The sequence below is a fragment of the Falco cherrug genome, chromosome 4, assembly GCF_023634085.1.
Source record: "Falco cherrug isolate bFalChe1 chromosome 4, bFalChe1.pri, whole genome shotgun sequence".
Taxonomy (NCBI): Eukaryota; Metazoa; Chordata; class Aves; order Falconiformes; family Falconidae; genus Falco; species Falco cherrug.
The window spans coordinates 70,275,206-70,292,005 of NC_073700.1; the positions used below are offsets into that span (position 1 = coordinate 70,275,206).

Genomic DNA, 16,800 nt, shown 5'->3' on the forward strand with positions numbered 1-16,800 from the left:
GCATGATGCAACACAGGCACAGCAGGCAGCATGCTGCTGCCGTTTACTGACACCTCTGAAGACAGTGTGACCGTCGCCATCTACAACACCAGATAAAACCAGTAGCAGCAAGTGTCTGCTTCATTTGTGCTGTTTCACATCTCTGGTGGCCTTTGTGCCATTCTGGTTTAACTTGGCTGTAGTGAACACTGTCTTCATATGGTATTTTTTAAAGTTAGACGATTGCAGAATTCTCCGTAGAAAGTACAGGAGAATGAAAAACTTCAGAGCTCCAAGACAGAGGGAGCAAAAGTAAATTCAGTGCAATAGAAGTCCATTTTCCGAAGACATTAAACAGTTTTAAGACTACGCTAGTAAACGAACACATCCTTTTTATTACTGAGGCAACCAAAGTGGGGAGAATGGAAACAGCCTGTTATAGGTAAAGCCAAATGAGATGTTGCCTAGTAACTCTCAGCAGGGAAGCATTTAAACCCAGCCAGTTTAGTGAAGCTGATGTTCTGACTCAGAGATTACTTTCTTTGGAAAAAAATCTGAAAGCAGGAAAGCTCAGTTTAGCAAATATACGATTTATTTTCCTGCTACAGCAAGCAATGGTGACAATGCTTGGGAAAATACAGAACTACTTACAAACTTGTACAAGGAAGAACAGACCAAGCCTGTTTTCAGTGAAAGCATGACTTTACTGAACATGTTTTTTGATGCTGATTCCACACCTCCCACCCCCCCAATACAGTAAATTTCACATTCATTTTTTATTTCCAGATTCTGAAATACACAAGTGATAACAGAATTCTGGAGACATTACACAGATTGTTACAATATTATCATACTATTTCTTTCAGAGGAAGTTTGTAGAGTAAATCCTACTTCATCCTTGCTATTGGACACGGAACCAAAGTAACTGATTTAAAAGAAAGACTTCATATTTCCACTGGTTCTCTTGCTTGGAATAGTTTTAAATAGGCCCTCCTTCAGGACTTTGCTTTTATGGATTCACAGAAAAGTCACTTGTCTTGGCTAAAGGTCTCTCACATCAGGGGATGCCCCCCCCCCCCCCCCCCCCCCCCTTTATTTGGAGATTCATATTATTTTTGCTTCCCTTTAGAAGGATATGATGATTTTACAGAAGTGAAAGCTCTGGCATGATCAGTCATGTATATCTGTATTCCTGGGTGCCACAACTACTGTTCAGCATAGGCAAAGTCACATTCAGGAGAGCACTTCATTTCAGCAGCCTCAGTACAGCTAATGACGATAGTTATGAATGTGAAATATTGCATAGATTTATTGTATTTTTTAAAAATTAAAAACCCAATAGATGAACACTTATATCACGCTAACCATGAAAAGGCTGACTGCCAAAGAGTTACCACAAAAATATGTATTTTATCAACACTCATAATAGCTGGAAAGCAAAGCTGCAATGGCATGAGTACTAACATTTGAGTTCTGTAGCAAAAGTGTGAGAGTTTTTTGCAAGCCTGTTGTACGAGCAGTGAAAGGATGTTCTGTAAGCCAGTGATCCATTTCTCACTGGCCAGAGCCTAGTCTGAAGATTAATGAAACACTGTTGATACGGAACCTCTGCCCAGAAGGTGCGGGACCATCATCAAACACATGGCCTAGATGGGCATCACACTGCAACAGAAATTATGTGCCATTACTACCGTTGCAATTATGGACCAAGATTATGCTGGTACCTACTGTGTTATCCTGAATTAGGAAACTTGTATGATGAATTCACTGTTGAGTTGTGTGGTGGTGTGACACAGGGACTCCTGGGGAGAAACTAGAAATACATCCTGGAATAACCACCTCTGGGTGAATATCTGCCCCCAAATAAGGAGATTGCAGAAGATAAAGTCAAAAGGTACTAGTGCTAGAAGGTACAGGAAATAAATGGGAGGGTCTAGACATCTCAATATATAACGAAAATTTCAAGTTAATTGAGACGGTCACTGTAGGCCTTTCTCACAGGTCAGCTGAGGATTCCCCCCCCCCCCCCCCCCCAATTGCTGATGGGGGGGGCAAAAAAATTAGACTCAATAGCTATCAGTGGTTCATTACAAAATTGGAAGGTTGTCTTTAGCTGGGGTTTTGAAAGGTGATTGCTGGATATCGCTGCAAACATGAACCCTGCCATGATAATGGACTGTAGTGAACGCTTGTTGTGTTTGCAGATAATACCTAGTTCTGCTAGAAGTGGCTGCAAGCACACTGAAGGACAGTATTAGCAATCTTAAGAGTCTGGAGAAACAGACACACACAAAAAAGCTTAAGACACAATTCATTAAACTCAGTTGCATACTTTTATACCTTAATAGAAGTAATAAACAGCACAGATTTAGGGTAGGGAAGAAATGGTTAGGGGTGGCAGTTCTTTAGAAAAGGACTTGGATATTACAGCAGGTCCCCAAACAAATACGGGTCATAGGCTGTGGAAAGGTAAAGATGTAAGGACGGGAACAGTATCTATAATGCATCTAAAAAGCCTCTAGTCTCTGATGCTAGGCCCAGCTGCAGCACTATGTCCAGCTTTGCACTGTACTTCAAGAAGGAAAAGGATCAATTGGAAGGAGTGTAAAATAGAGCAACAAGACAATCAGTGCACAAAAACCATGACACAAAAAGAAACAGCTGAAGGAACTGGCCTTTTTAATCTAGAAAAGAGATGACTGAGGGAGTCAAAATAGCTACCCAAAACCGAAAGGTGGCTTCTGTGAAGGAAGAGAACCTGCAGAAGACAGCTGTGAACGTGTGGGGCACAACCACTGCCATGCAGGTCAAATACTAATGAGCTTCAATGGCTGCAAAGCAAACATTGCTTTCCCCAGTGTCTAACCAACAGCAGGAAGGCATGAAGGTTACAGGTCATTAGGCAGTAAGGCTGTGGTGTCTCCACCACTGCATATTTTAAGAACAGCTTCAGCACATTTTGCACGACTGAATGAGGAAGAACTGCCCCTGTGATGGGGCAAATGCGTGGACTGAATCTCAATCCCTTCTACTGTCAGTTATCACATCCTGCAGTTCACCTGAGGTCCTCTGAATAAATTTTCGGTCTGAAGTCCAGCCCTTGCCTATACTTACACAACTATCCTCCCATGTCACATAATTTTCTTCACCCCAAAGGGACTGCCTCTGTGATACTTCAGACTCTACTCATGTGGTCCATGCTGGGTGAGACAGAATGGTTCCAGTGACACCCTAATTCTCACTGCTGCATTTAGGTAGGTTCATTCATGGGCACAGAGAAAACTTACTTGTTAGGATTTGGGTCTTTGGGTATCACCTCCAAAATAAACATACCTGTTTGCAGACTACTTCAGTTCTAGTTGATCCCAATGAGTTATCTGGTCGGCTCATGATATTGGTGTTGCTTTCATCTCTGTCACAAGTACCATGAGCCTCTGAAAATGATGACCATCCAGTCCCAGAATTATACTTCTTTTCTGAGCTATAGTGGAAAACAGATCTTCTTGCTAATTAACAACAGAGATGTTACAAAAAAAGCCTGGTTTTATTAAGAACATCAGCATTTCCCCCCCATCCCTGTCTTGTACTACTATTAATAATATCTGGCACAGTAGAAGTTTTCTCACTGGCATCAAACTGTGCTGGAAGCTCTTCCCCGAAGGAAATTCTTGATCAGCCCACAACAGAAGCATTTGCCTCACCGTTTCTATTTCACTGACAGGTTGGCATTTTTTAAAGCTTGAAAAAGGGGTTTTCAAACAACCGAGCACATTGTTTAGCTGAATTACCCCTGCTAAGTTGCAGTTTGAAACCTGGCCCAATACAGCACAGCCTCAGACAGCAAAGTTTACAAGAAGAAATGAAGTATGGAAAATGGCTGGCTTGGCTCACTGGACCAGGCTTATGCCTGATGATGGCTTCAGCTTGCAGTCAGCCATTAAACCGGTTTGGAAAATCAAATAGAGCCTTGCTCAAACCATCGATCAACCAATGACAAATCCTCGCAGCACAAAGATCTATTTTTTCCCAATAGATAATTGCAGACATCAGAAACAGTACGACAGAATGTCAGCTTGTGGGTGCCTCCTGTTAACATCCACGATTACCAGTTCTGTTTAGCAGCATGTTAAACCCTAGAGCATATTTGAAAATAAGATTAGAAAAAATTTTGGGATTTAGCATACAGAAACGAGGTAATCCCTCCTACTTAAAGTTGTGCAAGCTTTGATAGATATGGGTACTTTTCTGACCTAGTGTGAGTTAGAGTGAGAAATGAAGACAGACTCACGCTCTACTAGGATAAGTGGTCTGGAGACCCACCGCAACCATTTCCTCCTGATTTCCCACGTTTCATCCCATTTTCACAAACCCAATGCTCTTACTGGCATCTAGTGGTTGATGGAGACAGCAACACCAGCAGCAGCCTTTCTGTGATTAAGATTAGTCCATACATAATTTAAAGCAAAATATTTAATATATATCATGTATATTTTGGTGGGATATTAAGACAGCTAAGAAAAGTCTGAAAAAACTTACTTGCAGTGCCTTTTAGAAAGGCAAGGCAAACGAGCTGGGCAAAAGGCTTAAAAAAATCCAACCCAAAGAACAGTGCATGCTTCAGCATGCATGTTATAATTAACTGTACAGGGCTTGAGCAAGGCAACTGTGGAAATAAGAGAGAATTTGTAAACACAGAATGACCAAAGGCTCATTTCTGGGTGGGCTGTTGTTCAGTCCTTTAGATCAGTCCACAAAGATCCATGAGAAATGTTCTCCTACCTCCTCCCCTCTGTAAAACTGGGGAAAAATAGGACACAGCGCAGAAGCAGGCTGCACCAAAGCAAATGCAGTTTGCAGACTCAGCGTTTGTACAAGCAGGTATTTAGGGCTCCAGGCCTATTTACTTCCAGTCAAAGAGGGCTCCCTGCCTTCCCTGTTACAAAACCACGCGAACGCTGTGCCTACCAGCCACAGAATCCCGAAGAATAACCTTAGGGAACACAAATGTTCGTGTCTGTACATGTCCATGCATGACTTCTGAGTTTCCCTGACATACTCATGCTCTTTCTTTTTTATTTTAAAAACTTCTCAGTCAGAACTCTTCATTTTTTTTGACACAGGGATCCTTCTGCTTATTCCTACATAGATATGAGGATCCTCTCTGAAACCCTGTAAAGGAAGGTCTTTAATGCTGTGTGGGTTTTGCATCTGACCCTGACTGACTCCATCCTGTACATGCTGCTCAAAATACTTAAGTTTATTGTAGATGTTTTCCACTGCTAAAGGATTAATCTTTTGAGCTGTTAAACTAACTCTCAACAGAAATGGTCTCTGTGTGGTTTTACTAACAGTAATATCACTTGGATTCCCTAATAGAAACATTTTAGTACCCAAAAATATTGCTGTTCAAGATCATATTAGTCCTTTGAAGTATTTCACCACTTAACTTATGGATAAATGGACTTTCCCTAAACATATGCGTTAGATTAGCCTTCGACACACCATTCCTCCAGCACATGTCATTTACTTTGATCCCTATTTCAGTCGTCCTGGATGTAATCCAGATAATTCTAAAAAGTGCTTTTTGCTGTATGAATCTCAGCTGTAGGTTTATGGTTCGCTGAAGGTTTGAGATTTCATTAAAGCACCACAATTTGCTATCTATAAAGGTTAGGGGTTTGTTCCACATATTTCCATCTCTTTCAAATTAATATTTGGTAGCAGAAGGTAATAAATTCTGGTATAAATGTATACAAACACATATACTTTGAAAGAAAGGAGGAAATGCTTCATGTTTACCTGTAGCTAATAATCTAATGCATTTGAGAAAGAAAGGACATTTTTAATGCACTAGGAAATAAACATGATGAATGAAGTTTCTTACCAAATACCATATTTTCCTCTCATTTTTAGTGTCCTCCACAATGCAATGCATTCATGAAAAATATATTTTCAGGCCATTTTGAACACTGAATCATTTTCAATTTTCTTAAAAGGTTTTTTTTCTGTATTTCCCTGTGTTAGTCTGTAAGACCGAGCATTATTTTATGCTTTAAACAAAAGTACCTATATTGTCTGAGAGCTGGCTACTGCAAAAACCAGCATGACTGGTTATATTGTTGTTTTGTTATTAGTTTAGCAGCAGAAGCAATTGCCTCCAGTGCTCATCTCTCTTCATGTTGGCCTGTCAATATCTATTGTCTGATATAAAGGATGCCTGAAGTAAAGGAACATTTTAAGGAACTCTCCCATAGCTTAGCAATTTAAAAATTCTCTGATTTATCTGAATTTTCCAGATGTATTTTTAGGTTTTGTATTTGTCTTCGGATCATTCTGCAATGCTACATTAGCTTCTGAAATAAATTTATTTAAATGTCTTTATTAGCAAACCTCTACAGAAAAAGATGCATTTACGCCAACGTTCATTTGCCTAACAATAGTTTTCTATACTTGGCCAAAGGAAAACTGTTCACAGTTATCAGCCTCCAATTTTACCATTTAATTGCTTAGTTTAGGTTTATTTTTAACAGCCGTTACACTTCCCCGCCCCTTCTTACTATCCAGCTCTCTTGTTTCTCAGCTTCCCACGTTGAAGTTCTGATCTGTGATGCATCCTTTAAAGTCTTCATAAAAATGGGCATGTTAGCTGTATTCCATTGAACTCTCAGTTGGGAATAAATAAAGGCTGTTTTCTAGATCAAAAATATGAGGAACTGTCTTTTCTGGTTCAGTTACAGAGAACAGAACACCCTCTGCACATCCTACTCTGAGGCACTCTGTTTCCTTTTACTTAGACTTTAATGAAGTTGCAAAATATATAGTATTGTAAAAAGCACAGAGGTTAATAGCACAGTCATTTGCAGCCAGGTTTTAAAAAGTAGATGTAACGAAAAAGACAAAAATTGTGGAATTTAATTTAGGGAACAAGAAGGGGGTGGGGGTGAAGAGGAGCTCTTGCCTCCAGTAGGAGGGACCCAGCACTAAGAACATACCAGCCGCTAGACTAAGGCAGACCAAAGGTCTCTCCAGCCCAGGAGCATGCGTGGCAGAAGGTGACTGGAAGGGCGCAAGAACAGAGCAAACATACGGCGATACTCATGCACAAATACATGTATTCTGTGGCAGCTTGTGGCTTAGGGACCTCTTAATTATTGTCAACCAAAAATGACAGTGTGTGTGGCAGGAAAAAGAGGCAGACCTTAACATAGCAACTACTGTTTGCTGGCCACTGGAGACCCTCATACGCTCAAGAAAAGGGCAAACCATGAACCTGTATCACCACAGGTGTCCTGGGAATCTTATACATAGCACTCTAGCACCAAAGGATTGTTCTTCTGACCTTCCCTTTCCATTCCTCTCACGAAGAGACGCTGCCCCTCCTGCTGCCACAGTTAGGACCTTTTAAGGATGCTGTGAAATCTAAAGGATGTTACCTAAACAGTGGGGCACTGAAGCACACACAGCAGTATATTCCTGATTCCGTGTTATTCAGATAGATCCCACTAAATGGCTTTTAAAAAGGAAGGGAAAAAAAAAAAGAGAGAAGTTAATAATGCAGGTCTTTAAAAGCTCACCATCTGGAACAAGCATGTAGGAATCAGATTCAAACCAGGAGAAAAACCATAAAAAGAAGGCTTCACAGGGGGGCTTTGAAGAACAAACATTAGCAGCCTAAAGAAATGAAGGGGAGGATGCTTTTGGATTAATAGTGAAGACTACCCACTGCCCCCAGAAACTTTGAGACCAGGCAGATGCATAAATCATCCAGGTACCAGGGCTGGAGTCGTGACCTCCAAGGCACTTGTGAAATGTGGAGGATCCCAAAGACTGGGGCTCCGCTATGGAGTGCCACAACTTCAAAGTGGCTCTACAGAGAGACTCTCCTCCTCCCTGCATGGTCTGGAATTGGGATTCTTATTTTACATATAAGGATTTGGGCACAGTTCCCATCACTTAATCCCATAGTACATGCTCCGTGCGTGCCAAAGCCCTGGCTCTGGGCTAAGGATGCTGGCATTCCACCCACAACGCTATGTGGCCTCCATCAAAGAAGGAAGCAAAGTGCAGAGACAAGGTGGGTGGATGATCTGGCACGAAAGGGACAACTCAGCTCCTGAATGGAGTGCTGTGTATGAGATTTCCATGGATAATCTACATACGGTCAAAAAAAGGAGACTACAGGACAAAAAAATGATCTTCTTCTCTGGATAGGGGCTTCCACTACTGCCACACAGAAGGCTGAGCTGGCAGTAAAGTATTCCAGGGGAAATAATAAAAAAAAATAATAAAAAAGAATGCAGATAGTTTTTTCATATGCAAATCAGTCTGGGTCAGAACACAATCCATGCAGTTCAGTGTGTTGAGTCTAACTTTCATCCACAAGAAGGCAGGGGAAAACCTTTGAAGCAACTGCGTGCTGACAGCTCCCCAGAGCAGGTTTTCCTCTGCCCAGCAGGCAGAGCAGGTAGCTTAGTCTTGGGCAGCATTAGCACTTTTGCTTAGCGGTTCAGTTTCTTTTTCTCTTGTAACATAAAATTGCTCTGGAGTAAGTTTTTTTCCCAGTTTATAGCAACAGTTGCTTCAGCTTGTTTAGTCAGAGAGCTCCTGTCTTCTGTTAGGTATAGAAAAACAATCTGTGTTATTTTTAACACCATTTTAACTTAGACTCTGTTGATGCTTTCCATTATGACCTCAATTCTCCTGAAGTTTCTATGGGTATGGACAGAGCACAGGAGGAGTGTTCAGGGACATAAGAGCAGGGGCAAGTGCAGGACTTTGCATCTGCTTTCCATTCCGCGTGCTACATACGGAGAACAGCTCCAGCACACCACTTGGGAAGGCTCTGAGTGGAAACAGGCACCTACAACCCAAGGTACCATCCGCTCTCCCAGGACAGCCCTCTGTTCTGGCTTGGAATAACTGCTGGTGCTCCTGCCTCGTCCCTGGGTATCACTGAAAGGTTTGGCAGGTTGCCTCTTGGAAACTTTCAGAAACCAGAAGCAATGCTCATTTGTGGGCTATTAAAGACTAGTGACTTCCACAGGGCCTCAGGGAAGCGCGGTGCTAAGCAGGGTTACTGAGAGAAAGCAACACCAACAGCCCAAGAGAACTGAGGCCGTAGTTCATTGAGGGACATACAAGAGAGCAGAAGTCACCTGTCATGGTGCAAAGCCCCAGCAGCGCTTCTTACGGGTCAGTACGCACCATGCAGAACATTTATGGTGGTATATATTAATATTAATTAATAGATCGGCTGAAAAAAAAATGAGTAAAATAGCTTAATTCCTTCCTAACCAAAAAGTCCGAGGTGGGGAATGGATTCATCTCTTGCAATGCAGCGGTGATATTGGGGAAAAGGAAAAAAAAAAGGAATTTGAAAATTACAGTTTAACCCCAAAAACTATAGTTTAGCCTGCTAGTTCAAGAGCAATACCTACAGCGGGCTGACATAGCCCTTTCCAACTGGCTAGAGGACACTGGGGATGGGGATGCCCTCCTGCCCTCCCCCTGCCCCCCTCTCCTCATGCTCTGGGCGGGGGAATACATGTGCTGCTGTGGGCAGCGTGGGTGCAGCCATGGCTACTCCACGGTGGGGAGCAGAGGAGGAGGCAGCTCCTGAGCATCCTCTGGAGCAGGCAAACTGCCGTATCGGTGGGGTGGGACTGGGGGGGCCGCAGCTGGCGTCTCCCCCAGTCCCACCCCACCAGGTTGCACATCCAATGTATGCATTCAGCCTAAATAATTGCACTTTAGCAAAGCACCTGATTAACACAGAGATGCAGCATTAGCAGGAAAGGTTTCAATCACTTCTTACCGAGAAGCAAAGAGGGATCGGCTTAAAAACTGAACGATGTCTGCAGCTGTAAATATGACAAGATCCTGTCGAGGCATTTGCCTGCAGCCATTACAGGCTGTTTTTAAGGAGAACGATCTGCATGCAAAAGCGCTCTTGCTCTTCTAAAGGCATGCTGTAGGCATTGCTCTTAGTTGTATTGATTGAGTAATTGCAAAGGCAACCTGCTAGCTAAGTGGCTGCCTGTTTACACGGTGTGATTTGCAGTCACAGCTGCTTTGGCTTGGCCTACAAATATACCTGTAATAGGACACGTGTTTTAAGTTTGGCCTCCTGCCCTTAAAAGGTAGACCTAAACACAAGTTACTTTGCCAGGTTAAGCCTTAATGCTGTTGTCTGCTTGTTTCCCAGTAGCTCCATTTCTGATTTGGAATTAGTTAGTTCATCTTTACGCAACAATGTGGAAGGAACTGTTTTGAGTGCATCAGACAACAAAACTAATAATGGTGTTTAACACAAAATGATTCTGTTTAGTCTAATTCTTCTCGCTTAATTTTAAAATTAATGCTAAAAAACAGTGTTGTGTGATCAGTCCTGTATATACACACTCTTATTGAACCATCCTCGTGTCTAAGGGTGAGTTCAATGGCAGCTGAGGACATCCAACACAAGGTATGATTGGTACCATGGCTGTAATCAAATCCTCTGCTCGGATTCACGAAGCTGTGCACCGAAAGACAGATAGCAGCAAGGCTCATAGATGATTGCCTTTGCTGTCTGCGGCAGCAGGGGAGGGGGGGGCACACAGCTGATTAATGGCTTTGTCCTATATAATAAGACACGGTGGAGTGAAGCCAGAGTACCTTGATAAAAATCCTGGAGATACGATACCTGTGAGTCCTCAGGACGATGATTCAGGATGGTAGGAGAGCAGTGCTGCTGGACAGGGAGGAGAGGGCTTTGTGGGGGCTTTCGGTGCTGGCAGAGGGCAATGTCTGTGCTGTGGGCAGAAGGACAAGATTTCCCCATGTTCAGCCATTTTGGGAAGTGAAGATCAAAGATCTTTCCAAACCCCTTCTAGCTTACCCCTATGGCATTTTATATCAATCATTTAGTCACAGTTTAGGAGGGAATTGGAACATATTAATGAGCCTTTGGAGAGGAGAGACCTGATTTGACACTCCCCCAGTTCTGGCAAATGGTTTAGGGCTGCAAAGTGGTGGCAGATGATGGTGTCACTCTTGGGGCTCACTGCCGCTGTCTCTGGCTCAACCGTGGAAGAGAGGCATTTCCCTCCTGTTCCTGGCCTTGATCTCAGGCAGCGTTTGCTGCTGAGGACAGGTAATCAATGGAGTTCTCCCTGAAGTATCTGGGAAATGAAGGAGGGTGAGAGGAAGTGATTAGTCCTGAAGCTTGCATGTTTTAATGTAATTGACATTGATTTAACTGCGGCTTTTTTTAAAGACAAAACTTAATAAAATATGAACTGTCGATGTCTTCCTTGCAGCTCCCTGTTACTGATGCTATCCCAAAATGCAGCAGTTTAAAGGCAGCGGGAACTGAACCAACACATGCCCATTGCTGTGGCACCTTCCTCCAGCTCTGGAGAAGGGGAGAAGGTGCCTGGGACATGCACCCAGGGGAGCAGAAGGAGCAGAAGGCGTTAGGCTCATCAGCCCTAGCCTTGTCATCCTCTCTGTTATCCGGTTTATTGCAAGCTGCTCCTTGATTAAAATGAGTGCTGTGGTGGAAGAGACAGATCCCATTCATCCCAATGGTCATGATCTCCACTTGAGGAGATCTCCACCTCCATTTTTCCCTCCAACAGAAGCCTGTCCTGCAATCCTCCAAACCGGCGTGACAGGTCTTCCTCAAGCGGAAAACAACCACCCCAGCTGGAGGTATTTCATTTTTCAGCTCTTCAGTGCTGAAAAACCAAATCATTGTCCTGTCATGCCTGTAATATTGCCTCCCATGGTTACAGCACATACCAAGCTTCGTAGCTAGGCAGAGAACTGGCCTGCATTTCTCCCCATAGACTGTTATAAAAGCCAATTAGGCTGTTACTTAATTTTCCTCCTTTTTTTCTCCCTTATGCACAAAGGGAAGCAGTTAAAAGTCTCCCCTAGCTACACTATGTAAATTTCCAAGAAAATTCTTCCTGAATTGTAATTCAGTGGGTTTATTGTTAAAAATGTCACCTGACTCCAGCACATGCACAAGCTGCATCCAGGGAAGGGTCAATCATCAAAAGCGCAATGTCTTATTAGATGTGTGTAGATGGGGGAGAAGCTCCTCAGCTCCTCCTGTAGTGTTACTTTGCGCCGAGGTGGCAGCAGCAGCATGTGTGTAGGCGGGTGAAGGCGAGAGTAGGAGGGAAGCAGTCACGGTCCAGACTATCCTGCTAATATTTATTTGGGCTCTAACCATTTCCCAGCCCAGGCTCTGTCTTGACTGACAGCTTTGGGGACAAGCAGAGCATCACATAATGCCTACGCTGGCAGATACTGAGCAGTCAGCCAGGAAGCAGAAATCAAATGAGCCCTGTTCAAATTCAAACCTCTGCTTAAGCAGCTTTTGTTAGCAAAGCCCCTTGCCATTACTACATACGGAAGAAAAGAGAAATAGTGCTGTTTTTATTTTATATGCATCTGTATGCCATCAGCATTCCTCTGCTCATTTTGTCATACCTAATGTATGTCCCCTCCTATGGGTTGTTCCTGTTGAAACATATGGGAGCTCAGCGTACAAGAATTTGGCTTGGACCTGTCATATGTAGTGGTACTGTGTGCCCAGGTCCCTGGAGAACAAAAAAAAGGGGACCAACATGAGCACTTTGGTGGGTAGGTTGTATCTGTGGTGGGCTTCATTTTCCCCACAGAAATCTTCACTGCTTTTGTAGGAGATGATTGCAGGAACTCCACATCCTTCCTCAGCACAGTCTTCCCTCTCCTCTAACAGACTTGACACAACTCCACAGCTAGTTTCTAGTCACTCAGATGTGATGAAACTCTGAGCTGCTGGTATATGGAGATACTGTTTCCACATGGAAATGCTATCCAAAGATATGCAGTAATGCTCTAGGGCTGAATTCCAATGATGAAAGGGATTTCAGCAAAAATTATTAGTATCAGAAGTGCCAGAGCATCTTGGAAAAGGGTATTGCTGGTTTCCAGAGGCACAGAACGACTGAACGCAGATCTGAACCTCCCTGAAGCTGACCCACAGATTCTGCCGAGTTTCATTCATGGAGTGGCCTGATGTGATTCAGGTCAAAGACATAATCAGAAATAATGAACACACAACTTCTTGCCTTATTTGCTTTACAGTTTAATCTCTCTCTTTGCTATAGGATAAGCTATAGGGTACCTAATTATTTTGACCTCTGTTTTTAGAAAAAAATAGGTCATATTTGTGGACTAGCTTAAGCAGGAGCCTTCTGCTGGAGTTTGAATAGAATAGAAATAGAATAGAATAGAATAGTTCCAGTTGGAAGGGACTTGCAGGTTTGGTCCACTGAGACAAATGCTTTGAGTTGGATTAGACCAAATGTCCTCCACAGGTCCTGTCCAGCAGAAATTATTCTAGGATTCTACATGCTTTGAGAAATTTCTTGCAAAATGAGTGAAGACATGAACTCAAAGCGAAATGGATATTTTGCAGTCACTCCTTGAAAGAAAAATCTACTCTGCAATCAGGCCACCTGTTCAGCTAAATTCCATCCACTCTGAAAAGTAGACACACGCTCTGGGATGGAGTGAGTGCATCTGCAGGGGCAGCTATTGGGAAGCCACAACTCCAGGCTACTTCCCTGGACTGCCCCGTGCGCCCCTTATATCGTACTACCCACGTTGCTTGAGCCACATAGACAGTAGTAATAGGTTCCCCAAACTTGTGTGTGATTTCTGATCTCTTGTACCTCAAGGTAGTGAAGAACTGGGATGGTTCTTCTTCCACCCAGTACCCAAAGCCTGAACAAAGCATTGAATGGACAGATATTTGGCAGCAATTGCCATAGCAGCAGCTTTCTGTAGGTTATCTTAATGGATTTATCACGCTGAACTAAGCCCTGACCATCTGTTCTATCCTCTAATTACAAATGCAGAAAAAGCTAATTCACGATTGTATCATAAAAAAGTAAAATATAAATGATTTAAGAGTAGGGTATGTCATGCTTCACACTCTGATTGGGGTAAATTGCTCTCCCTTCAATAGACTGATAACAGAGTTTGCCACTTTCCCAGCAAACAGGAATTCCTGAGAAGTAGGGCTCACCAGAACAGGTTTTATTCCCGCTCATTCATCTTAGATGTAATTTTAAATTTGCCATTCGTGTAAGTGCAGTTATGAACTTTCTTTCCTTCTCTCTTAGATGAGCCCCAGTAGGTTTATTTTTAATGCACTTTCTGATCAGGGAAAGCACAAAATCACGCTCCTTAAAAATGCCCCCCAAACTCTGCATTTCCTCCATCGCACTTTTGCTGTGATGCAGGCATGTCTGGTAGAGTCGCCCACTGGTTTTGTGCCAGTAACTCATCTTCACGGCAGTGCTCTTAGTTTAGGAGATGGGCAGAAACTGGGGGGCTGAGTGTGCATGCCTTGCTTCTTATGAATGACCTTACGTTCTTTTGTACTGCCAGTGCCTGAGCCACCGGCAGCGGGAATGGGTTAGCTGAGAGTTCAAGTTCTGATTCACTTGTGTTCTGTGGGTAAGGACTCCTGGCAGTGTCTGTCCTCTGGAAACCTTATACTAAAAAATGGATGCAGTTGAACAAGTTACCTTAAGGGGCCAAGAAGTACTGTCTTGGTCCTCTGTATTTTTTATGGGCTACATCCTCCTGCCAGCAGCACCTCTTCCTGCTGTGAGGCTTTGTGCGCTGGGTCTGCAGCAGCTTCAGTGGAGCTTTCAGCAGCCCCAAAGCTGTGATCCAGCTCACAGGGGAGTGTGATGGGGCACCCGAACACATGGCCAGCTCCCTGCAAGAGATACCTGCCTTGTGGCCGGAGAAGGAGGCTGTACTTGCTTCTTAATTTCAGTCAGGTAAGAATTACAGAGTAATGAGCAGGACTGGTGGTAAAGTAGGTGAATAGTGAAGTGGGGGGAAACATCTCAAAATAAATCTGGCATCTGGGTTTTTGGAGGCTTTTTAGGTGTGTCCCCCCCTCAGTTATCTAAAACCAGATTGTGATTTTCTCAGATGCATATGTTATTTGAAAAATAAGAAACACGTAGTAAGATGGAAGCAGTGCAAGAGACCACTCTAATTCCAAAAATTGCCTGAGGGAGTTGCAGGTGTACAGTGTGCAGTTCTGCTTTGCCTAGCATGACTTGCCTGTCTTAAACTCATTCTTTTAGCAGTACTTCAAGATTTGGCTATGATCCTTGGTCTCCAGCATGCTCCCAAGTTATCTGTTGGAAAAACTAGCATTCTGTTCTCAAGGCATGAGCTGGTTTTCCATTTCATGGAAGTGGAGCGCCCGGTGGCAGTCTGGCCAGCACACCCCACTCCCACAGGAACAGGAGTTGGAGTTTCCTTTCCAAGGCCCAACTGAGCAACTCTGGGCTGAGCAAAAACTCCTACTCCAGCTTCACGTGATATAAGGACTGACTAGATCTGCAAGGACTACTACCTCTACGGGAACTTTAGGTTAGGAGCCTTTTAAAAGACAGAGTGTACTGAGTTGATGCTGCTGCTATGAATGTTTTGGTCTGTATTTGCTATGTAGGAAGAGGGTAGAAAGGATCAGAGCAGGCTCTAGGTTTTACAGAGACCTCGTTTCCACAGCATACTGCCATTCATCTCGCAGGGAAAAATACTGGTAGAGCAGGTATTGCTAGCATGTTTGTTAGCATGTTTTAATTTTCCAGTGGCAAGCAAAGACACCTTCCCAGCATACCTGATGTTCAGTGGCATTTCAGTACCAAAACCCAGCACAGACCTGACCGAAATCTGTGCTCCTGTTTACTACTGTATTTCTGTGGTCAGCAAATACACAGCAAGTGGCAACAGCACACTAAATTGGTGGTGGCCCGTTTCTTATCCCTCCTCTATCCCACAGTAACAAAAGCTGCAGACTATAATCCCTGTGTAAATACCCGCAGATTTCTGACCAGAGGTTTTGCTCTGAAGAAGGCACCCTGGCCAGCGGAGCAGTGTGCTCCTTGGCACGTGTAGCACTGCATCCTGAACTCACCCTGCATTTCATGTTAGTTGTATTTTAGAAGCATACCCCGTGCTACTACACAGTGCTTGGCTTACAGAAACTGCTGAGATAGACCCAACATAACGTCTGGCCCAGTGCTGCAAAGCCCCAGTCCCTGTTAATTCCTGATACTTAGATGTTTTGTCATCGGGAATTCCTGAAGAAATTTAATACCTGAATAGCTCTAAGCTCATCCAATGTTTGGTCTTATGGCCCTTGACTTTTTTTTAAATATATTTATACCTAAGGGCCAGCCTTTAGTCATCTAGCCCTTTCTTGGGTACTGCAGCTCCCATTACCAACGGGCGATCTAGGATTAAACTCACATTAGAACTCTACAGCAAGAATATCGTAAAGAAATCAGCACTCACAGCATGTGATTATTCTGTATGAACTACAATTGTGTCTTGAGAGTGCCGTTTGTCAGAGAATACTCTAATTTTCCAACTTTGGGAATTAGATACCACTACCAAAATCTCTTACATCTTGGGACACTGAACAGACCTCCACCTTTTCATAATTTGTTCCCTAATGTCAATTAAAACCAATGACTCGATGTTTTGAAAAGCCTTTTGACTCCTGAGTATCTTTTTGATACCTGGCCTTTAAGGAATCTTCTTTCAAACTCTGTGACTAAAAGCATCTTGTTTAGAGAAGTGTATATTAAAGGAATATATATATAAAAATATATATATAAAAGTGTATATAAAAAAGGAATTAAAAACATGCTATGGCCTGGGTTTTTTTCAAGTCCTTCTTATAACTAGGAAGCACTGCTCATCTGTAGAAAGATGTGTGCTGATCTTGGTTGGGATTGAGTTCAT

General features: G+C 43.2%; 1 protein-coding gene across 1 annotated transcript; it reads right to left on the reverse strand.

Annotated features, from left to right (window-relative positions):
• Positions 1-776: 776 nt before the first annotated feature.
• MSRB2 (methionine sulfoxide reductase B2) lies at positions 777-9,562 on the reverse strand. The gene is given in 5 exon segments (XM_014277039.3): positions 777-1,641; positions 3,313-3,460; positions 7,413-7,489; positions 8,470-8,537; positions 8,540-9,562. Coding segments are annotated over 5 exon segments (495 nt in total). The 5' UTR covers positions 8,634-9,562; the 3' UTR covers positions 777-1,533.
• Positions 9,563-16,800: the final 7,238 nt, after the last annotated feature.